Source organism: Patiria miniata, unplaced genomic scaffold, assembly GCF_015706575.1.
Source record: "Patiria miniata isolate m_02_andy unplaced genomic scaffold, ASM1570657v1 HiC_scaffold_20, whole genome shotgun sequence".
Taxonomy (NCBI): Eukaryota; Metazoa; Echinodermata; class Asteroidea; order Valvatida; family Asterinidae; genus Patiria; species Patiria miniata.
In genome coordinates, this window is record NW_024037059.1 from 18,568,186 (window position 1) to 18,592,771 (window position 24,586).

At 36.8% G+C, this 24,586-nt stretch overlaps 2 protein-coding genes across 3 annotated transcripts in view; both read left to right on the top strand.

Annotated features, from left to right (window-relative positions):
- Positions 1-10,071, top strand: part of LOC119727718 (serine/threonine-protein kinase DCLK1-like) — a 30,273-nt gene extending 20,202 nt beyond the window's left edge. For both annotated transcript variants that reach the window (XM_038199743.1, XM_038199744.1), the window contains exons 8-14: positions 4,888-4,945; positions 5,206-5,325; positions 5,867-6,147; positions 6,947-7,024; positions 7,382-7,559; positions 8,431-8,541; positions 9,237-10,071. In XM_038199743.1, coding sequence (XP_038055671.1) covers positions 4,888-4,945; positions 5,206-5,325; positions 5,867-6,147; positions 6,947-7,024; positions 7,382-7,559; positions 8,431-8,541; positions 9,237-9,341 — 931 coding nt within the window. In that variant the 3' untranslated portion in view covers positions 9,342-10,071. The remainder of the gene's footprint in view (positions 1-4,887; positions 4,946-5,205; positions 5,326-5,866; positions 6,148-6,946; positions 7,025-7,381; positions 7,560-8,430; positions 8,542-9,236) is intronic.
- Positions 10,072-12,784: 2,713 nt separating this feature from the next.
- On the top strand, positions 12,785-23,456 carry LOC119727719 (cyclin-I-like). The gene is made up of 7 exons (XM_038199745.1): positions 12,785-12,992; positions 13,863-14,013; positions 14,989-15,123; positions 17,956-18,030; positions 18,555-18,695; positions 19,223-19,453; positions 19,876-23,456. Exons 2-7 carry the CDS (start codon positions 13,894-13,896, stop codon positions 20,281-20,283), a joined length of 1,110 nt encoding a protein of 369 aa, XP_038055673.1. The 5' UTR covers positions 12,785-12,992; positions 13,863-13,893; the 3' UTR covers positions 20,284-23,456.
- The last annotated feature ends 1,130 nt before the right edge of the window (positions 23,457-24,586 follow it).

Below are 24,586 nucleotides of genomic sequence, written 5' to 3' on the forward strand. Positions count from 1 at the left end.
TGGTCCATGGCGAACCCTTGCATATATTTCTGAAAAATCCAGGCACTTTGTGATGTCCTTTTTTTTTCAACAAAAGTAATAAATTGTGATAGTCTAAAGAGGGCAAATCAAAATTGCCAAAATTTCTGTGCGTAAAGCAACAAATGCGGTAACATTGCATGAAGAACAGTAATATATGTTGGCTATTAATTTTTTTTCTAAAAATGGTTGTGTAACTAAAAACTGGATAGGTTACTGTTTGGCATTTCAGGGTTCATATTTATGTTAGTTATAAAGAGTTTACAATGTAAGTGATGCAGTATGAAGAAAAAAAGGAAGAAATTTTGAAATTTCTTGGGAAACCAGATAATGCAATTGAATACCTTAGCATTTACTTTCAAAGCATTCCTGTCCTCATTAAATATAGCATTTCCAAGTCTAGATACCAAGCAGCATTTAAGAAAGAAAAAGAAAAAAACTTGCCCTTAATATTCCCAAGATTTAATAGATTTTTGTAACAAAGCATTTCAGCCGTTGCCTTACATCATTCAGAATCAAGTAACAGATGGATTCTTGAATTTGTGAAAAGTATTCATTTGAATTGAGTTTCTTCGAGAAAAATATCACAAACTTTATAAATGCCATTTTACTTAATGAATAGGATGCATAATGACCAAAAATTTAGTATTTCTAAATGTCCTTGCCAAATTTTATATGGCCATTCAGCCGTGTCATTGTCTACAAATATATTTTTGTGCTTTTCCTGAAGTAACATAGTTGAGAAGTTAAAAATGATCATTGCTTTTGCCTGAAATTGAAACATTTAAAAAAAAAAACCTATATTTTAAGAATCATGCGCAGTTTTTTCATTACCACAATAGATATTTTCCCTCTTTAGCATCAAGCCAAAACTGACCCCAAAATACCCTTGCCAAACCCTTTTTTGTATCATTTCACGATCAGCATTATTGTAAACTTGCCCTATTTTCTCATGTACTTCAGCAGATGACATTCATTACATTCATATTCTTCCAGTAGCATGCGCCATTATGCTCACCAATACATTTACATTGCATGCAATTGTTCAAACGTCCCGACCATTTTGTTTCATGTGTAATTTCATTTAATGCATTTCATGCACAATTTTTGTCATTATTTTAGCCTTTTTGTGGCTTTGTTTTCTATTTATGCTATTTGAAGCTTGCTTTTGAGTTTTGTACCTTTTGTAACAATTTTGCTGCTGTTTTGTTGTCACTTTATTGTTGATTTTCAGCCGTGTGAACATGTTCTTTTGCAATTCATGTCATCCTTGGCAACAGTTTTTTGACATTGTGTGGAATTTTGTGGTAAAATCTACTATTTATGATTACGAATATTAAATTACGAATATCTGTCAAAAATTATCATCGTGGCGAAAAAAAGGTTTGCCAATCAGTATGTATATAATTGTTGAAGAGGAAACGTTGTATAAAGATGGTTCCGGTTATTAATTAGGGTTTAAATATTTATTTTAAAACGTGTGATAGAATTTTACAAAACATGGATTTCTTACGCAACAGTGTCTTTGGGAAAGTCACAATTGTGAATTGTTTAAACAGTTTAACCATTTAGTGTATCTCATGTCTCTCACCAAAAGCTGATCGAAAGAAAGTGTCGTGCCAGTCTGTTTATGGCTTCTGCAAAGATAACAAATAGCCACAGTCTCACAGAGATGAGATGAGCATTTAGTGTACCTCATATCTCTCACAAATACCTGATTGAAAGAAAGTGTTGGGCCGGTCTTTTTATGGCTTCTGCAAAGATAATAAATAGCCACAGTCTCTCGGAAATGAGTAAGAAGTATTAAGGTACCATCCATACGTTGTCACATTATTCCGTGCATTATATACAGCCAGTTTGCACTTTGCCTCCTCACGCCATCTCGGCACAGTAACGTGAGCATAACCAGCTCAACAGACTTGACAACTAGTGGCCCAAATTGAGCCGGTTCGGAATTCCGAGTGCGACGCCTTGTCGAGATCAATCAGTTTCATTTGTTGTTAATAATCGTGGATGTTTGCCTTTCAATTCCGGGGACCATCCAATATGGCGCCACACTTTGGTTGGACGAGTGCTTTGTCTAGATTGCACATGTCAGACAAGAGAAAATTAAATTGATGTTATTGGAGGAATTGAAACCTGAGAATATTGGAAACACAACTAGTGGGAATATTTGGTTGCTATGGTGAATCATGGGTGTGAAAAATGTCCGAGTGATGCTTAATGCATTTTTTGGAAATAATGGAGTATGAATTCAATAACAAAATAATGATTTCATTTGGATCGTGCATGTACTTAAGGAAACAAAACAAGTGAAAATCTTTCAAAGTGTTTAAAAACCAAGATATCAAATTGATGAAATGTATATCTTTTAGTTGGTTGAATGTATGTGACTCGAGTTGAGTATTGGCCTTTCTGAGAATAAAATGAGGAAAATATGAATTATTTTTTTGGCTGCTATTTAAGAAGTTGTATAGAAATTGAGATAAAATTGGCCAGCTGAAAGCATTTATTTATTGAATTTGACAATTTGAAATGTTGAGGAATGTAAAAAAGTAATGATAAAGATTGTCAAAATGGAAAAAAAAAATGTCATTTTAAACCATACCAACTGATGATTTTGCATTTTCGACGCAATTTGTAAATGATGTACAGAAATCTGGTAAAAAGTTGTTTGCTGTGTTGTGTTTGTGCATTAAATTAATGAGTGTCAACAAAAGTAACTAGGGTCAGCACGGGTAGTAGTTGTGGTAGAGTAATGTTTGGTGTTCATGTGCAATAACTTAAGGTATTTATTTAGGGGAGAAAGATGGTGGATGTTTCAGTATTTTGCAAAAATGTCTGAAGATCAGTGATATGTGAATTACAAAGTTGAATCTTAACTTATTTCATAGTCAGTTGAAGAATCAGGCGTTCAAGTAAAACCATACCGAAATCAAAAACAGTTGGTTACATGTATATGGTATGTAAGTGTGTATACATTTCGGAAAATCATGAAGTGCAAGTAGGATTTGTAACGCAATGCTAGAATATGGTGAAATTTTTCTTCGGCATTTCCAATTGTTGTTTGATTGTGAATACCTCATAGCATTGTTGTTTACTTCTCGCAAGCAATGTCAGGCACAACCAGGCGCTGTTTTTTGGCACTCTTTTCAGCACTGAATTGTCTGTACATGTGACATTTTTGTGGCCATTTTTTGTTTCAATAAACTGTGCTATGCATGAACCGAGAGGAAAGCATGAGTTTGGTGTACTTTGTCTTTTATTTTGGTGTTGCCTTTTTTTAGTTCCTTGCAGTCGCTTCTGAGTGTGTTTGTACCCCCTACCCACCGTTTCTTCTGTGTTACATCTGCACCATACAATATGAATTAATTTCATCTCTGACAGCACATTGATTCCATAAAAATGGTACAACAAATTCAAGAAAACTTGTTCTCCTTACATTTGATTTCCTTTGGGTTGTTTTTAGGCAACAACATCATTGAGCAGAAAATTTGAAATTCTACATAAAAAAATGTACCAAATTTAGGAACAAATCAATCCAAGTCATTTAGCCTTTATTATAAACCATTTTTTCCTAATCAATGGTTTTATTGCATTCTCATCAGTAAGTTTGTTCTTATAGGCAAGAAACTAATTTATGAAATTCTTAAATTACATCAAACCTTTTGTTGAAGAACATACATGTGGAAGCTCCCACATGCACATAACAGAACTGGACTCAAACATTTTAACTTGATGTAATCTTTGTGTATATTTGATTTAAATACTTTTCACTCAATATTTTACCAAATTTGAGAAGTCTGACATTTAAACAGTCTGCACTAACAGAGAAGTGCAAACCCATAAAACTCTCTGTATATCAAATGACCTTTTTCAAGTATACACATTCCGTGGGACTTGCAGGCACTCGGGCGGCAGTTTGCCCAAACTCATTTAATTTTCACTGTCGTTATCACATATTGTGCACTCTCTGCATCAGACATATGCAGTCGTCCTCATGTTGTTAATGTTATCAAAGATTTTCAAATGTCATGCAGGATTACATGTAACCTTGCGACGACTTTTACCGAGCTGCTAATCGCACAAATTTGCTCACGGACTGACCAAATTTGGCTCCGCAAAAATGGGTAACCAGCCAAAAGTGTGCAATGTGATGTACATAACCTCTGACTGGTAACCCGCTGTATTTTTCTTAACAGCTCAAATGAAATTTATTCTCACAGAAATCATGTTTTAGTCACACAGATCAGCAATCATGCAATAATTCGCTCTGGCATATTGTCATTTTATTGACTGTAGCTAGGATAGCGCTGTAATTCTGCAATCCTTTAATATTAACTTCTGGTTCATTTCAGCTACACTGAATAACGTGGCTGAAATTCCTGCGACACTTAAGATGAGCAAATTCCTAGACAGTCAAATTAAATTAGGCTAAAGTTGTTGACATTCAACACAACATATTTAATATATGACCCAGATACTGAATTATCTGAGAAGCAGTTTGCAAAATTTTGTACAAAAAAATGAATAAAATTTTACAAAGCTGCTTCTCTCAGCTTAATCTATATTATTATAAAAAAAAAAGGGAAAGGTAATTACAAAGCCTAAAAATGTTGTCCTCCAAAAGCATTTTTTTAAACGAATGTGTTTAAGGCAAATAAAACTGCATAGAACATTGTTGCTAACAAAACAGTCACGTAGACCACTAGACTCGGGCTAGGTTTGACCAGAAAATTAAATTTCAGATACATTTAATTTAATACACCACATTACTCTCAAGCATAACACAGCTGAAGGCCTCCTTCAAAGCGAAATGCGAGAGCATTAAAGAGAAATCGCAAGTGATAAATTATTTTATTTCTGCAGGGGCACCAAAATGGAGTTTGCACTGAAAATCATCAACAAGAGGAAATGTGTCGGAAAGGTAAGATGCAGATGGATATAAGAGTTTTCAAAAGAATATTTTCTTTATTAAATTTTAATTAAATTAATTTGATTTTTTTTTATTCGTAAAGAAAAAGAAGAGTAAATTGCAATTCGTTTATGACACAATGTTTCTTCTCCAAAATTATTTATTACTTTCTTTTTAAATTTGATATTGGCGTGTTTCTTTGCACCACCCTTTTCAATTGTTTTGCGTTGATGTTTTTGTTTTGAATGTTTTCAAATATTTTTTTTTTACAGGAGAAAATGATTCAGAACGAAGTGTCCATCCTGCGCCAGGTCCAGCACCCTAACATCATCCAGCTGATTGAAGAGTTTGACACTCCCTCTGAGTTATTCCTGGTCATGGAGCTGGTTAAGGTAAAAAAAAGATCTAAAAAAAAATTCGTTGGATTTTTTATGGAATTGTTTTCCAATTTGCATTATTTTTTTACCAAAAAAGTACTTGGCGCACTCTTTCTCTCTTATTAATTAGGTCTGAATTCTTATTTGCTAGAATTTCACAAAAATCTCAAAAATGCCTTCCCAAGCCCCCAATTCCCCCAATGGACTGTTCTGGATGTAGTCATAAGCCCCGCCCACCTTCTTGTTTGTTTACATTGCTCATGGTGTTTGTTCATACCAAGTTTGACCAAGAAACATAGTCATTTGACTAGAAGTCTGGATCTAATTCGTCAATGCTCACTGTTTGACTGACAGAAGCATACATGCAGGCGACAAGGACTGCGCGACGGTTGAAACCGACCACAGTTTTTTCTCCTTTTTTGTGGACATCTGAGAACGCAAACATTTCAATAGGTCAGTTTAATGATATGTTGTATAACATGGTAACCCCTGAATATACCCATTTCTGATAATTACAACAACTGCAAATGATGTACATTCCCTTTAACCCCATCAGGGTGGGGATCTGTTTGACGCCATCACCTCCGCCACCAAGTACACGGAGCGCGACGGGGGCTGCATGGTCCACAACTTGTTCAGCGCCCTCAAGTACCTGCATTCCATGAACGTTGTCCACCGCGACATCAAGCCCGAGAACCTCCTGGTGTGCGAGCACGAGGACGGGACCAAGTCACTCAAGCTGGGAGACTTTGGGCTGGCCACCAAGGTGACCGGTCCCCTGCGCACGGTGTGCGGGACGCCCACTTACGTGGCCCCTGAGATCATTCTGGAGACTGGGTAAGGATGGTATTTTTTTTTCATTTTCACTTGTCTGCCCTCCTCAATTTTGATTGAAAACCCAACATTAACCGGCTATAGTTTTGGGGATATGGTAGACACAACAGAAGGGCACTATTTTGTATTCACCTAAATTCACAAAACCACGCATAGTGCCCTGCTATAGTCTGCCATAACTCAAAAAGACTAACAGCTTTTGCAACAGGGACATTTTTTGAAAACTGGTTGCCAAAATGGTGTTCCACTTGCAGGGATGTAGTCGAGTCCAGATCACAAGTCCCTGCAAGTCCCTGCAAATCCACTATTCCTCCAGTCCCAATTCAAATCACAAACTATTCAAATGAGCTTTGACAAAGGCATTCCCTTGTTATTGTTCATCCACTGTTACTTTTAACTGGACTTGTGATTTATTTTTGACTGGACTTGTGATGGACTTGACTACATCCCTGTCCACTTTCCAAAATTAAATCTGGTGAATTGAATTCTTTTGTTGTCCTTTTGGAGGGAGTAAAATGCGACACAAGTTTAACAAAGTGATACTCATTGATGTGTATGTCATGGCAATAGATGTGAACTTGAGATCCTTGAATCCTCCTTCCAAACTGTGAATACTATGACAAAAATCCTCCTTACGTGTATACTCATCAAAACTCAGTCATCATTTTTCCCTTTGCACCTGGATCCACCTAAGCCTTTGTTTCCTTTTGAAAAATAAACCTCATGCTCATCCATCCCTTGAAGAATGGGGAGCATGAGAGATCTAAAACTTTTACCTCATCTAACCCTGGTTTCTATTTAGGTATGGCTTGAAGGTTGATGTGTGGGCAGCAGGCGTCATCACTTACATTCTGCTTTGTGGATTCCCGCCATTTAGAAGGTGAGTTTACAAACGCTTCATTGTTACAACTAGGAGACGAGTGTGCTATAAGGAAGACACATTTGGATGTCCCATATGCAGTCCTTTGTTCACATTCAAATTACACCAACATTTCATTAACTTTCTGTGGTGCACATTTGTAACCATCCAGAACAGTCCCCCAAAAAGAGTAGTCAGTGTTGTTTTAGTCATGGTAATTTCTGATTACATGATGCTCAAGGTGTTCAACAAACCGCTGTAAATATTATACAGTTTGGCGACAAAGCCTAAACCTGTTATAATCTTAGGTATATTTGATAGTTTAAGTTAACAATAAAAACTACATATTGCTTTGGTTTTCTTTCCCGCATCCTTCAGTGAGAGTAATGACCAGGAGGAACTGTTTGACCACATCATCGCTGGCGACTTCCAGTTCATCTCACCTTACTGGGACTCCATCTCGGAAGTAGCTAAGGATCTCATCTCATGCATGCTGGAGGTGGACGTAGAGAAGCGCTTCTCTGCTGCCCAAGTCATGGAACACCCATGGGTGGCTGTGAGTATTAAGCCGCATCCAAAATGACTCGGCTGTGGCTTGAAGTACACATGTGCCTATGGAGGCAGCTGAAGCCACTACCCATGGTCATGTGTGTTATTGCAGCCGTAGCCAAGTCATTGGGATGGGGCTTAGTTTGCTGTGTGGATTCCAGGCTGGACCAGTAGATGGCGCTATATACCTACCCATGAAGACAAGTGTATCAGTTTAGGCGGCACTTGTGCATGAAGTTCATTTTGTTGTTGGTGGTGTTCAGGTTTGTCTTCCTCCCCCCCCCCCCCCCCCTCCCTCCAAGTCGCCCTCCCCCGGCAACTTGGAGTGCTCAGCATGTTCTCCTTTTGAGTTTGAGCAGAGAATGACTTGCTTACCCAATTCCAATCCAAAGCAAAATTAGCAGATAACTAACAAAGCCAGTACACAAGGTTTACTGGTACCAAATAAAGAGTTTATTTACGCGATAAATGGCATTTTGTTAACTTTTAGAATCCCATGTTTCCTTTGGCTGCCCAATCAGTTTTGACGGCTGTTATGTCAAACACAATTTAAGAATACAGTTAAGTTGTAAATGAAGTGTAGAAACTGCTTGTTTACTGTTTTTTATTCTTTAAAATTTCAAAAACGTGCAAAGTTTTTACTTTTTTTTCAAATGGATATATTGCATTTTGGAAAATGCTTCATATACTTCTACTTGGCAGAGTTCCATAAGTTGCTTAGCTCAAGGAGTTGGCCCCTGTTTTGTAAATGTTCAACTTTGGGCTTAAAAATGAGGTGCTATTTTATCGCTCGTTGCAAGGGGAGAATCATAGCTCTTCCACCTTCTTGGGAATGCATGGGTACACCCCTTCAGCTGAAAACCTTCTCTTTTTTTCAGAGTGATGACGGTGGAGTCCAACAGCAGATTGACGTCTCCGGTGAGCTGAACACACACTTCAAGATCAAGCCCAAGCAGTCTATCAAAGCTGCTGGTATTGCTCTGATCGCTGTGAGTATAAGATCTGATGTTTGGATTTTGTTCTTTGGGTAATAGACCTTTCATGTCTTGTTCTTTAAATGAGAAACAAAACACACCTCAAAGAGTCTGTCTATTAACAGCGGCATAACCAGGTTTCTCATTTTATTATAATTTTGTCAATCCTGGCCAGCTTGGATTGGATTGTTTCTGTTTAGTTTTGTTTACTTTTGTGGATTGCTTGGTTTATCTTGTTATTTGGCCGAATAAATAATAATAATAATAATAATCCGGGGGGAGGGGGGGGGGGGGGGGGGGAGGGGGGAGGGGGGGGCTGGATGTTGCAGTGGGGAGCACACAATTTCATCCTGCTGAAAGGTAGACAGGTTTTTACACCTGCCTCCGTAAAATGGCTGGACACCATCTTCCCATGGGGCGCTTTTTAAAACCGACATCATGTTCAATGTGGGACAATAGGTGGTGCTATTAGCTTTCCATAGGATGTTAAAAATGGTACTTTATAATAAACCAGCTTATCATGGTAACTTATCAACTGTGCTTTTCTCAGTTGCCAAATTTCCAGTGGGGGGGGGGGGGGCAACAATTTTTTATGGGGGTTGTGTGCATGTATGTTATTTGGCAAAAAATAATGGTCAAATGACATTCTGAAAGAAATACTTAAGACAATTAAAAAAAAAAAAAAAAATTCTTATTTTTCCCCCCTGTAGTCCACTGCTCTTGACAAGGATGGCAAGTACTTCCAGGGACGCCGGCCAAGAGAGGGCGCCGATGGGGCAGAACACACACCAGATGATGATGAGTACACTTACTGAAGATGAAATAATCACCATGGTAATGCCATACAATGACTTCCAGTAGTGCAGGGATACTAGGGGTAACAGCAAGGTGAATCGGGAAGAGTGCAATTGTACAGATCTTGCAAGTGCAGCGAAATCATGCAACATCTTGCAGTGACAAGCTATGAACTTTTTGTGACAAAACGTTCAAACAGATATCATAGCACATGCTGCAGGGATGATCTTACAACACCTAAAATGACAACTTGCAACAAAATTGTGCAATGTCTTGTAAAAATACAAATTGTCAAATGTTTCACAACATCTTGCCACCCTTTCAACAAACTCTTGCCATATATAGCTACAAAATCTTTCATGAGGCTTATCCCTCCACACTTTGAATTTCTTCTTTGAAAATGATAAATATCCAATCAAAAAACCTAACTAGCTTTAGGACAACTGTTGACAACAGAGTTGTTGACAACACAACTAAAATATCCTGAGACTTTGTACTAACATTGAGTGTGTATCTCCTAATGTAGAAAGAACACCATTTTTAGTTTATTTGCAGATCCGTTTATGACATTGTCAACAGTGATATACCAAAGCACAGAGTTTATCATTCTGTAAAACTGTCTTATAACACTAGTTTAATCTTGAAACTTATAACAACCTGATATATGTTTGATGACCAACTTTTGGAATTAGCTCTATTTTTTTCCAAAAAAAAAAATCATGAGAGATATTGACTGTATGATTTTGATGAGAACAGTACTTAACACGGTATTCCATGGCATTGTGCAATATCTTGACCAAATTCATCACCTTTATTGTTTAATCCTTCAAAATTAAATACTTTGAATTAAGTTTTTAGTGTAAATCTTCTCAAGAGAACAAAATTATTGAACAACCGAACGATTACAAAATGTGCAATTTAAACAAAACTGTATATATTTGATTGCTTAATAGTATTCATCACAATTGCATGACTTTTTATGTAAATATTCATAGATTCGATGTCGTTAAGTTGCCGTAATTCTTTATATACGTTGGAAAGTTTATAGATTGTGGGGTCTGTGGTAAAAACTCAGTGTTGTTTATGTGTGCAATTTTTTTTGTGAAATGGAAAAAAAAGTACTGAACTATTTCTTAGTTGACTGAATTTAATTATTAAGTATTAATGTTTGATTAGTGTAAAGTATACTGAATTTACGAAGAATATTTGAGTTCCTAAAAATAAAGATTGCTTTTTCCTGATCTGCAGCTGTTTCTTTATGCTTCCTTTTTTTTAAATGAAAAAATATCATTATTTGAATGTTCTGTCATATTTTTGGCATTGAAAAAATGTAACTTTGATGAACAGTACATATTACTATTAGGAATTCTTATAGATAGTGTTTGAGTGTTTTATTGAAAATGAAAAGTTGGCGTGGTTTCAACTTGGGAAGTCCAAAACCTTCACCAGTAGAAGCTTAATATTTGTTAATGTTTGACAAAGAGCAAAAATATGCCTTTTAACCACATATAATTTGTTTTGGACACTGAAAAAGATATTGCATGCCTTTATTCAAAACCGCTCCAATGGTTTATAGTGTTGGAGATATTTTTTTTTTTTATGGTATCCGAGCTGTCTTACCTTGATTAATTTTTTTGTTTTATGATTAAATAAATGCCAGATTATTTTTACTTGTTGTTCACATTCTGTAAATATATGAAACAGTCTTTTATTATGTTAATGTGGTTCTATTTTATGTTATTGCGTATGTCTGTTAATTCTATGTTTTGTGTTATGATGAATAATTATGTGTACATCTTGCCTGTAAAGTTGGATAAGTAATGCCAATGTATAGGATCATGTTGTCTCTTGTGAGTCTTAAAGAAGTATGATTTCCCACCGAAGATTACTTCAATAAATTCAACAATCATATGGATTCCAAAATGAAGGTTGGGGCCTATAATTCCTTAGAAAAAAATCATGTTCTGATTTTTCTTTTTCAATATTATGTGTTACGTTCATCCGGTATGCAGATGGCAAGTCCATTTTCAAAAGAAAATTCTTGGAAGACAAGGTTTTCATGAAATTTCATTAAACATTTGCTACTTGTACTTGTACATAGTTATTCTGTCTGCACGTTTTCTCAACACTGCCAGAATGCTAATATGAACTTAATTGTTAAATTTCATTGGTAGTAAGGTTGTAACTGTGCAATATCGATGTCTAGAAATTATTGTAGCCTGCTGTTGTGAATTCTTCTGTAGACCATACGAATTAGTAATTGTGATTGTGATGTAGTAAATTAACTAGTAATTTGTGGCTATAGTATTCAAGTACATGTATACTGTAGTAGTAAAAGTGCAATAAAGGTCCTACGAAAACAGTATCATTTATATGTTTGATTGTATATTACTTTGGAGACACCTTTGATGTTTTTAAAGACTTTTTAATTTTCTCACACAGATAAATCAAATACATTCAGTGCAAATCTTACAAACACATTGAACAAAATAAGATAGAGGGATGAAAAAGAAATGGGGAAAAAAATCAGATTTTTTTGAAACATCTTTTCCAGTGAAATGGGTAAATTTCTTTCAAAAGTTGATAAAATTATTCAAGTGCAACATCTATACATAGCACCTCCCTCCAGTAACAAAGCACATTCACATTTCCGTTTTCTGCTTTCTCCAGTGCTTTTTTTTAGTATGTGCTCGAGTTTTTTTTAAGAGAATTTTAAAGAAGAAAATAACTTCTGCTCTGCCGTCCTTTTAAGCCCATATGTCAAATATTTTCCACATTTTTAAAAACCTGCCCTAGAATTGAAAAATAAACATTAATGAATCGTGAGGGGTGTGGGTTCTGCATGTCCCCGCGCCGCCGGGCCGAGCCCGGACCCTGGACGTCGGCACCACGATGAACGCACGCGTGGGGCACTGTGGTCCCTGGATAATGAATAAATAATGGCACTGACTGCCCATTGTCCAAATTACGGTTTCAAAATTGGCGCGCTAAAACTGTCACAGCAAGTACCTGCCAATCAGTGGTTTTGTTTCGAATATTTAATAGAAGCTTCTCGAAATTTCTCGATAATTGTTATTTTCTGCAACAGCAGTATGAAGAACTGCTATCAAATTAATTTGTCGGATTGTTGATTTTAGGGAAGGGAAATTAGCTTGATTTTATTCCTGAATTTTTATGTTTGCCCTCTAGCGTCACGTATTTTGTACATGTACGTGCATGCATAATGCATGTCATGCACTCCTCACCACTACTCAATCCGCAATTGGAAAAGTAGTCCGTGGTAAATTATTTAGATTATATAACTTTCCTTCTGTAAATTTTGTGAAAATTTTTCATTAAAATAAGTTAAATGTTCAATGTCTTTTCCAAGACAGGGCAAGGTTTGTTTTGTAATGGTTTTAGTTTTGTGCGGATGAATATTCGTTCATCACCATCGGATATGTGTCCGGTGTACACCGTAAACAGGATTATGCGCTAGTGCTAAAAATAATACATTCACAAATCAGCTGTGTGTGTAGATTCAACCTTCCTTTTTTCTTTCGAAATTTGGAGCAGTTAGCAGATGAAAATGACCGCCAAGATGTGCTAATTGGGGACAGGAGTCTTCACAGACGCTTATGGATAACGCTGATTCGCTCAGCTGTTGCATGTGTCGTTGTTTAGGGCGGAAGGTAAATTATTTTCGATCATTTTTCTGTTGCTAAATTTGTCGTTGGCCTCAGCTGAGTTTTGACAACTCCTGAACAAACAAGTTGGGTCGATAACGGTTGTAGACGTCAAATTCTCGATATTTCTGAAAGATAACCACTGAACTAAAATGGTTCCATTGGCAGAAATGTTATTTATGACTCTGGGTACTGTAGTAATTAAATTTGAAATTCATTTAAGGTTATTTTAACGTGAATTTGGAGTTGGGCGTAGTCTCTTTTGATGGTCAAAATATTGAAACGGTTGGGTTGCTTTGTTGTGGGGTCAAGTAAACAAAATCAGTAGTGAGCCGCTATTGTCGTCAATGGAACTTTACCATTTACATTATTCTTTTTTCTACAGAAACGTACATAGGCCTACAATGAAATTGAAATATGTAACTGATGTGAAATATGTAGCAACTTCATTCTTTGTTGGAAAAGACAGAATTAAAGCAAATAAATTAGTTGAAACTTGAAATAGAGAATGGAAATTAGAAGCAAATTGTAAAATTTCATTTTGTTGCATCATATCGCAAATTATCAGCAGGCACAAAGGGTTATTCATATTTAAGAGAAAATAGGTATTTTCATTGATTCTATCTTTCTCTTTCTCCAAATTTTTTGCCTTAATATTGTTAAACAATTTTGTTTCAGGAATTTTTTCTAGCTTGAAAATCAGTATTTACCACCTTTTTTTTTTAATATAAAGAACAGTTGAGGATCATGGGGTGTAAAAATATTGGCTGACCAACCCTTTTCCAATCAGAATGTTTTGTTTCACATATCACACATACAAATATATTTGCTTAAGCTTAAGTAGCCTATAACAAAATCTATGTTTCTTTTTCCTAGGTGTCCGTGGTTGCTGTGTGTGGGGTGGGCCATGTTGCGTTCCTCAGGGAAGGGGCTGCAGGCAAGCATGCTGTTCGGCATGCTCTCTGAGGCCCTGGGCAAGGAACAACAGGTGTGGAGGCCCCTTCTTCTCAAAGAGCCCCAGGAAGAGGTAGAAAATCCTCCGATTTTTTCTACAATCCATAACATTTCACATGAAAAACGAATGAAAACCTAATTGATAAGTAAATGGAGATTGGAGTGGATTTTAATCATGAGACATGGGTAAAATATTATTTTTTGCAATATTTACAAAACTAAATTTTGGTGAAGTGGGTTGTAAAATATAATTGCAACATGTCAACTTTGCATTATTTGAATACAAAATAATTTAGATGTAAATCAAAAACAAAACCATACAAAGCTTTTCAATGCATTGTGATAATTTGGAATCAGAATCTCATTAATCTGGACACTTATATTCATGCAAATGAAAGGATGGCGAAATCCATCAAAAAATGAATGAACAAGCGGAACCCAACAAGCAGACAACGCTAAAATCTTGAGTACAATCGACATAAAGGATTAAGTACTTGGAATGAAACCTTCAATGAGGTCAAGAGCCGTTAGCTTTTATTAAATGCTGAGAGTAGCCTGTAATGAAGTTGTTGTCATGACAACAGTGAAATTGCGGTGTTGATCGCTAACTTACACCAGTAAGCTACATCATTACCTCCTAAGAGGGCGTTATATTTCATTCAGGCACATCTGGAAAATCAATTTGAGTAAATTAAAAAAAGGAGAGAGTTTTTTGTCACTATGGAAATCGGAGATTGATGAATTTCCATGTTTGGTACAGCACGAGCGATTCTCGTTATTAAAGCGTGATGTCATCAAGGAAGTGATTACGCTATTTCCTCTGAAACTGGACACAGGAAAAATTAAAGTTCCTCTTTCCAAACCATTGAGAAATTGTTCATGGAAATTCCCTGTGGCATTGTTGACATTTAAATAACATTTTCACCCCCAAATTTTCAGCCTTTATTTCTTGAATGGCCACTAACAGATGTTTAACTTCAAATGATTGTATGATTTGTACTTTATTGGAAGAAAGTTTCAAAATTTTGGGTTTTCTTTTTTTTTAAAGGAGAATGAGATCCAGCCCAGTCAGAGGGACGAGGCAGTAAAGTGGTTGCTTGAATGGAACCAGAAATTCAAATACTGCCCCGAAACCTTCATGCAAAGCACTGGACTACTGGACCGTTTCCTTATGGCTGTTAAGGTAGGGAAATTGTTATTTTTAACATTACATTGTGTTGTCAAAGAAAAGTATTTTGAATACTGCGTATTTGGTACATAATATTATTTACAAACACCTAATGCACAGCCTAATGCATTTAGAAGTTGAGCCATAATGTTAATTTATTGAAAATCAGTCCATCAATCAGCAGTCAAGTCATGTTTATTTTGAAATTTTCCATATCTCTGCATAAGTGTAGTTCTTTTCATAATCTGAATAGCTCGTGATTTAGTTTTGACAGCGTTGGTGTTATTGGCTCTATGCCAAAAGAAACTTGACACTTGGTAGATAAGGCAATAGACGATGTATATGAAGTAGGCCTACATGTAGAATAAGCCATAGAAATGTGCATTCAAATGACGTCAACAGGGGAGATATGAAAAATTGTATTGTAAGAAAACTTTCCTTCCAAAAAAAAAAAGGTTTTGGCATGCCAGAACTTGTTTTTCTGTTCCCCCTTGCACTTGCAGTTATGGTTTCGCTTTGAACAATAACGTACGTGTACATTGTGAACAATAAGGTGCATACGTGTACATTGCATTGCAGTCAGTTGCATCAATTGTTAGTCAGGGGTCAGAGAACAACGGTTGGCAGTTTGGCTCCATTTGGGCTTATTTACAGAGACCCAGGCAGAGTGGCCTTTGCAGGGCAAAGACTTATGTAGACCTGTGCACAGTTTGTATAGCCTAGGCAAAGTTGATTCACTACATGTCCGTACTTGATATGCAGCATCTTCTGAAACCCAACCCGTACAATTGAGGTCACATTATCTGTCCGAATGCACATGTTGATTCAATTTCTGGCCACAAAAGATAAAACTCATAAAAGCATTGTAAAGGAAGCCGTGGGTTTTTCCCATAGAGATTTCATCACGGCAGAATTCGGACCAGGAAAAATATTGCCAAATCAACAAACAAGCATTGTTGCGTTTTTTAGTCTGACATCATGAAGTCGGAATTCAAAGAGCTGTTCACAACAAAAGACATGTAGGGAAGCGAAATCTATTTTTTAGCTTGCCTAGTGTAGTGTGGTCTGTACTTTATGAAACATACTGGTATCTTCAAAGATGGTGTTTTGATTATACCTGCTGGTATGGGCTGGGGTACCTGCAAAAATTGCCAGATCTTTGAACTGGGCTCCTAATATACATGTATACATACCCGCCCCGTTGTACAGTGTTCATGTACAGTTGAAGATGACCGTATAATTAACATACTTATTTAGGATGCAAACCTTGTACAATATACATATTTTTTACTTCTATTTTAATAAATGCATGCATCCATGCATAAAGTTGCAGCAGGTTTTTTTTATCATATGCATCACATAAAGCCCCCCAAAAAGTCTCCGGTTTCTGGTATGGAGCTTGCCCAAAAAGTGGTGCGGCGTGGCGACGCGGCTATTTTTTTTTTTTTACCTGATTTTTTTGCTTCAAATGTTGGCTGATGACTGCAAATGGTGCCCGACTAAACTTAGTGCAAATATATGGGAGTCCCGAGAGGCCACATAAAGCTTATTCTCGACCATAACCCAATCTAAAAACACGTTAAAATTGTGCAGCAGCAGGATTCCAGTCAAACCAGTGAGTTTGGCGGTTTTGAGACCATCTTTCATTGAAAAAAAACTTTTTCATTTTGCCGACGCGCATGGCTACGGCGATGCGCGCGCATACCAGAAACCGGAGACTTTTTTTTTGGCCTAAAGCATAGTAACTGTGCTTTAAAACACACTTTAGGATTAAACAACTTTATGAAATCTTAACTTAATTTTCTTAAAAGGCCAATCCTTGTTTTACAAATTGCATTGAAGGAAAATGCCATACTATGGATGACAGTCGTGCAGTTCAAAAATACTGAGAATGGTACACAAAATGGTTACACCTCTATGTTCCGACACCCCTATGTTCCGACTGCACATATTCATATTCATATTCCTAACCCTAACCCTAACCGGGAGTAACACAATCTAGGTTGTCGGAACATAGGGGTGTCGGAACATAGAGCAGTCACCCACAAAATCACTAAATTCACGGAGCACCTGGGTTAAAGACTTTGAACCTTGGGAACCAACCCTGTTCGGGGGCAGTCTTAGAATTCTTGAAATCCACAACACTGGACAAAGATTGTATCCCTTTGTGTAGAAGGACATGTTTATTACATGTAGTTGTGCTGACAGCTAACCTGTACATCACATGTACATCACATGTAAATGCACACAAGACTACATAAACCCTCTATTTGTTCAGTGTTGACAGCAAAGCTGTTCAATACATCCACACACAGCACAGTCACTGTGTGCTCGCTGATACCATACTCACTCATGTAGGTGTACCCTTTGTGCTGCTTTTAATAACAAACTCATTTACATGACAAAGCTCGGTCAATATGGGTTTCCGGCCAACAGCTGTTTTGACAGCTGAACCCTCATAGATCCTGAATCAATCTGACAGGTTAATATTAAACTTTGCCTGTATTCATGTATTCAAAATGCAGACAAATATGGCCTAATTATGATGAAATGTTGGATAAGAAATTTGCTGATGAGGATATTTAAAAAATAAAGCAATTAAAAAGCGATAGCACCTTGCTCAATGTAATATGAATTGAAAGAGAACTGATAAGCAGCTATTGATCTACAGGCAGAATTTCTAGAAAAGTCTGTACTCTTGTGTGTTGCATATTTGAAAAATTTTGAAATCCTCAAGAATTTGTAGTGAGAAAAAAAAAAGACAGAAAACAAACGGTTTTATATTGTGAATTTGATTCAAAGGTGGGACTTACGTATGCATTTTTTTCATATTTTTTTTTTATGCAGGCAAGACCCAAGTATTTGAGGTGCATTGCCTTCAGCTGTTTCTTCCTGGGTGCCAAGCTTAGAGAAGAAGATGAGGTAAGAGTCACTTCTAAATTTATCGTGTTTTGATGTTTACTTTTTATAGGAACTTATTGTCTCTCATGAATGAACCAATAGACAAGTTGGCTTGACCTGATATTCCTTAAATCCATAGAAATGTTTTACATATTTGGAGATACTTTAATCTCCAATTCTGATTGACGAATCTTGAAATTAATGAGAATAAGTACGATTGTAGATTCCTATGTGTATGTTGAACCCTAACTCAATATTTGTGTGGTTTCCCCCAGTCTTTTGTAGTAATTTTGTTCACAGAAACACCATTTAGTTATAATTATTAGTTATTATTCGTTCCATGAGAATTGATCTAGTCATACAAAGATGACTGAACTTGAATTATACAATTGTACATTTCACATTCAAAATGGAGGACTGCTTAAATATTCTTATTTTTTGTTGATGCTGAGCCTGGGCCATTTAGATTAGTTTTGTCAAAGAGACAACAGATGTTTTTACATATTGACCGTTTACATCTCCTCCACTTTTCCCCCTTCCACCAGGATGTCCCGGCCACAGAAGATCTTGTTCAGGAGAGCAGCTGCAGCTTCTCCGTCGGTGAAGTACTGCGCATGGAGCTCATTGTCCTGGACAAGCTCAGGTGGGATCTCTCCACCATCACAGCACTGGACTTCCTACAGATTGTAAGTCCATACCCTCATTCCTTTCCAGCTTTAATATTTTTCTTTCTTTTTTCCAAATTTAATAATATTTGATGCGTGTTCCGAGCCATAGTGATTGCTTAAGGTGTGTCGTAGTATAATTTGGACTTTTTTAAAATCCACTGTTTTATCAGGCATTTATATGAAAGGAATTTATCTGCTATAAATATTGCATCCAATTTACCCCACACATCTTCCTGGTGTATACAAAGCTCATTGTTTAAAACCTTAGCTTAACCCACACATCTATTTAACAAAAAGATACATGATACCACTACAAACTTCTGTGATTTTTTACCATGCCAACCTTCAAGTCTCATTCACACACATTCATTCCCAATAAAATATAAATGATTTAAGTCATGACGTACACAGATGAGAATGAAAGGAATAGAATTCTTTTTAAAAAAAAGAAGAGAAAGTTAATGAATTCGAATTCTAAACTTATCCTCTGGAACCCATAATGTCTTTTCTTCCTTGTAATATTGTCATTTTTTTCTCCCCCCTAGTTCCATGCCATGCTGTTGACTCAGGTCCCCCACCTCCTGGCTCCTCTGGGTCAAATGACCCCCTCCCGACACCTGTCCATACTGACCGGTCGGCTCAGCCAGTGCCTGGCCAATCACCAGCTGGCCACGTTCCGACCGTCGGTGCTGGCCCTGGCGCTGCTCAGTCTGGAGCTGGAGGTGGTCAGCCGGGACTGGCTGACGCTGTCCATGATGTTCCAGCGACTGATTGGTGTAAGTACTCAAATTTGGATATTATCTCAGTACCTGTATGGATAAAACCAATCATAGCATAATGTTCCTTTGATATATTTTTTTAGGTAATGGCCCTTAACACCGATTATCCATTTTTCAAAATTCTCTACTTAATTTTTTGTTTTCCTTAAAACTTGTGTACAAAAACTGCATTGATTAGAAGATTTCACTCATAGCTCCCAACGAAAAAAACATCAAGAATGCATACACAGACCTTGCTTACTGTGGCATAAGAAACACATGTGAAAGTGAGAGTAAAGCAAATTTCCTGACGTCAACAAATGTTTCATTGAAGCAAATGTTGCCAATGTGTTTGACAGTGTTTCACTTTCGAATTCCTGTTAAAAGTATAAAACCAAATTTTGTTTTTTAAATCAATTTGTTTCACTATCAATTTGCAGGTGGACAATCAGCAGCTGATACGGTGTCGTGAGCTCATCACGGGCACCCTCCTGGGCCACCCAGGCCACAACGTGGTCTACATCATCGCCCCGCCCCACCCACACAGCAACCACGACAAAGGCACCGCCGGGGGTCACCAACACCACGACCCCAAGACGGCAAAGCGCAAGAATCAGACGGAGGAGGACGACGACATATACGCAAGTATCAAGCGTCTGTACAATGAAGACACGGCACCTCCCCTGCCCCAGGGGGAGCTGCCGCCCCCACCGGTGGGGAAGCCACCCCCACCCCAGGGGATTTCATCCCCTGCCCTAGTGTCCAGCTGCTCGTCACAGATGTTGCAGGACCAGGAAGGGGAGGGGATGGCCCCATGTCCCCCTCTGCAATCAATTCAGGTCACTTAGTTTGGTTTTTCCTGTAGACACTTGACTTAGGCGTCATTCTATAGAAAGTCAGTGAGTGTTCCTGTCTTCATCACAATACCTTCTGAGTGCTTGGTGTTCAAGAAACAATTTACTTCAATTTTAAATGTGTGACTTTTAAGCTACTATTCGTCCTAAACATGAGGCTTAACATTTTTTAGCATTACGTGTGTTTTTAATTTCCATGTATCACTTTTCAAAAGTATTGTATTGTTATTCATTTTAAAAATGTGAAAAGTGTGTGTGGTAAAAGGGGAACACTTTCCAGGTATCAAGAAAGGTATTGTGGTTTGATCTAAGAACACTCACTGCAAGGTTATTGTTGGATATGTTGGTGTTATTAGTTGTAAATATTTTAATATGTAAGTTGTGATTAAGAAGCCACAAACAAAGAAAGGATAACCAACTAAGTGTGTACATTCGTTAATTTATTGGCGAAAAAAAGCCTGAACGAAAAATGGACAAACTGCAGCATGCCAATTATTAAAATCGTTTTATTTTTATATTTTTGTTGGCTTATTTTTAGGGGAGAAAAAGAAACAGCGCAGTTGATCAGTTATAATTTTGGTTACAAATTTGGTGTGTTGATTTTGGAGAATCAAATTCCTGCAGGAATTGTGTGAGTTTAATCTGCAGGAAAAAATAACAAACACAAGGAATGGTGATTTATCAGATGTTTTGCAATCAAGTGCTGCTCCCTGATTCTGTAGGCCATATTTGCCTAACAAAATCCGTGTAAACAGACGTGTTAAGTCAAGTTCAATGTCGGTTGCTGTAACCTGTAAGAAAGTGTTCTGCGTTCTCAGTTTGGTCCAGAATGATGGACCATCGAGCAGACTTGTCTAAAATACGGCAAATCCTCCAGGGTAAAGTACTAGTAATATATTGATGACATTGGATATTTTCATTGCTATAAATCTCTAGATGCATGCGTGTTCAGAAACACACATTCTACATGTGCTAATGAAAAAACAAGAAGCCAATAAGCCTCTGCACTGATGACATCACACTTTGTTTACATGTGCGCTTTCTTACGGGAGCTTGGTGGGGATGACGGTTTCGTAGCCCCATAGAAAAGCGCACACGTAAACAAAATGTGACGTCATCGGTGCAGAGGCTTATAGACCCGAGACATTATGATGTCGCGCTTTGTTTACATGTGCACTTTCTTATGGGAGCTTGGTGGCTCTGGTCCCCACCTGGCTTATTTGGCCTGGAGTGGCCGATTTCACAGACAATAAATACGAGATGAAAATATTGCCTGTGTATAATTTAGCATAGGATAACAAATTACTGTACAGTATTTGCAGTGCACCTGATGTTAACCAAAGGTTTTATAAGAAAAAAAATAATATATGCTGGATTGGTAATGTATTAGTGCGGGTAAAGATGTCTTGACGTGATATCTGTTCATTACTTTCAAACCAGTAATATTTTTCCGGAAAATTTCGGGAGCTCTTACATTAAGAGTAAGAATATTGAAATAAATTACTTTTTTTTCCAAAGAGTTTTCAGTTGGTAGTTGGAAACAAATTTGAAACAAATTGGTGAAAACACTAAATTGATTCTGATCACTATTAACTTTTTCTTTAATTTCTCGCTAAAGTAGCTACTACCTGAAATGCTTTTGAATTGATGAAAGCCCCTCTAATAATAGATTTAGAGTTATAATTTGTAGCCAATTACATGCATTTGGGAATCAATTTCCTTTTAAAGAAAAACACAGCTCTCTTAGAAATATAGGTGTGGTCAAATTGTTATGAATCCTATATTGCTAATCCTATATTTATGCATGTGTGTACATTATTATATGTTATTATTTATTTTAAAATTTACGTTGGTGCTTGAGTGATGAATCATTTCCATAGCTGCTGTGGTATATCAACTTTCACCCCCAAGACAACACCTGTGTAAATTATAAGAGAAAACAAATCAGTTGTAAAGTTGTACCATAAAAAAATAGACATTGTGAGATATGTATTATTTATAAAAAATCACTTTGGCAACAGAGTGGAAGAAAAAAATATCAAAACTATTAAGAAAAGTATGCAACAAAAATGTACATGTATTCTTACTTGCCAAGTTTGTAGGGGCAATGTGAAAGTGGTCACCTTGTGAATGGTTGTTTTAGTTTTTAGATGTTTTGTACTGAAAATACCAGAGAATTATGTTTTTTTGTCATATTGACCTCTGGAAGGTAGTTCGAGGACAAATGTTGAGTCTTTTAAGGATTGTCATTTTGTTGAACAGGACAGTTGAATGATTAAAGTCTTAAAGAAGGCTGTTTTAATGAACATTATGATGTTTTAATGTTTTAATTACGTGATCCGAATTTGTGTTAGTTTTACCATTTGTTTTTTTAGTCTGTGTTTGAGAACGGTGTAAAATCCTGAAAGACTGATTAACTGTTTGTTAAATCATTGTGAAAAGGACATGAACTTCACTATGATGGTAGATATTGTAACAAAATTGAAAACTGTTTGGTCGCCCACATTGGGTTGGAACTGTCAGTCATTTTTTCCACAAAACAACCAAGTAAACGTATTCAAAATATTTTGAAGGGGTAAGTGACCAATTTCCGTGGAGCTGCTGCAAGCACAAAAATGTTTCGCTTTGCAAAAAAGTGCTATAAAAACCGTGCTCTGTGACTGTTTTTCAGTTGAAATTTTTCGCTTATTCTCAAAAAGTTTATTGTACTTTCTGCTTGCCAGCTCCATGCAAACTTGTTCTGATTGCTCTACAGAGCTTTAGTGGCTTAGTCTGGAGTTGAAGCAAATTATCAAACGGTTTGAAGCGCCATTAAATGTCATATTCTGTTAACCATAAAGGATTTTCGAATTTGTGATAATTTTAATGTAATGAAATATAACCTTTGGTTTCAAATCAGATTCCTTGAATTAGGAATAGGAGTTTAACTGATTACTGAAATGGCTCTTGAGATTTCTTTTGGCTTGTACTAATTTTTACCGTTTTGATGCGAGAATTAGAAATTAGTCTGGGTATATAAGATGTGCCTCATTCAATCCAAAACGCTCACATTGGTTTTAATGACTTACCTAAACCGAGTGTTTCTGAAGATTGTTAACTTTTTGAAAATCGAAGAAAACGGACAAGGCAATGAGCTTTACCAATAAAACGGTTTCTTTTAAAATGAACTAATTGATCTGGTGATTTGTCATTATTTCGGTAATTTGTTTATAATTTCCCCTTTTACTTATCTATTTAGGCTGATAAATGAGATTCACGCTGCCTTTTGCCTTTTTTTTTTTTTTAAATGCGTGATTTATGAACAGAACATTTATATATATCGTCCGAACACATTGAAGTAAGAAGAGCGTGTTGGCCCAGTGGTAGGCTCCCTGACGCTCATGCCGAAGGTCGTGGGTTCGATCCCGGCCGGAGCCGCACCGTACAGTTGGGTAGACGAGCGCCACGGAACTCGGACGCGCCGCAGGTTCTGCTGCCAGCAGCCATTCCCTGGTCGGGATTCGGGCACTAGGCCTATATCACAGAATGTGCATACACCCCTAACAATTTTGATGAAAATGCAAGGCTAACCCCTTACATTTGTAACCCGTTACATTTTGTAATTTCTAGAAAAAGTCAAATTTCCCCAAAACATCAAATTTTGCCAAAATTTGATAAAAATGAAAGGCTAACCCCTTACATTTGTTAATTTCCCCAAAATGTCAAATTTTATCCATTTTCATTAAAAATGCAAGGCTAACCCCTTACATTTGTTAATTTCCATAAAACATCAAATTTTGCCCGATTTTGAGAAAAATGCAAGGCTAACCCCTTACATTTGTTAATTTCCCCAAAATGTCAAATTTTATCCAATTTTCATTAAAAATGCAAGGCTAACCCCTTACATTTGTTAATTTCCCCAAAACATCAAATTTTATCCAATTTTGAAAAAATGCAAGGCTAACCCCCTTACATTTGTTAATTTCCATAAAAAGTCAAGTTTTGCCCGATTTTGAGAAAAATGCAAGGCTAACCCCTTTCATTTTTTTAATTTCCATAAAAGTCAAATTTCGCCCAAATTTGATGAAAATGCAAGGCTAACCCCTTACATTTGTTAATTTCCCCAAAACATCAAATTTTATCCAATTTTGATAAAAATGCAAGGCTAACCCCTTACATTTGTTAATTTCCATAAAAAGTCAAATTTTGCCCGATTTTGAGAAAAATGCAAGGCTAACCCCTTTCATTTTTTTAATTTCCCCAAAATGTCAAATTTTGCCCAAATTTGATGAAAATGCAAGGCTAACCCCTTACATTT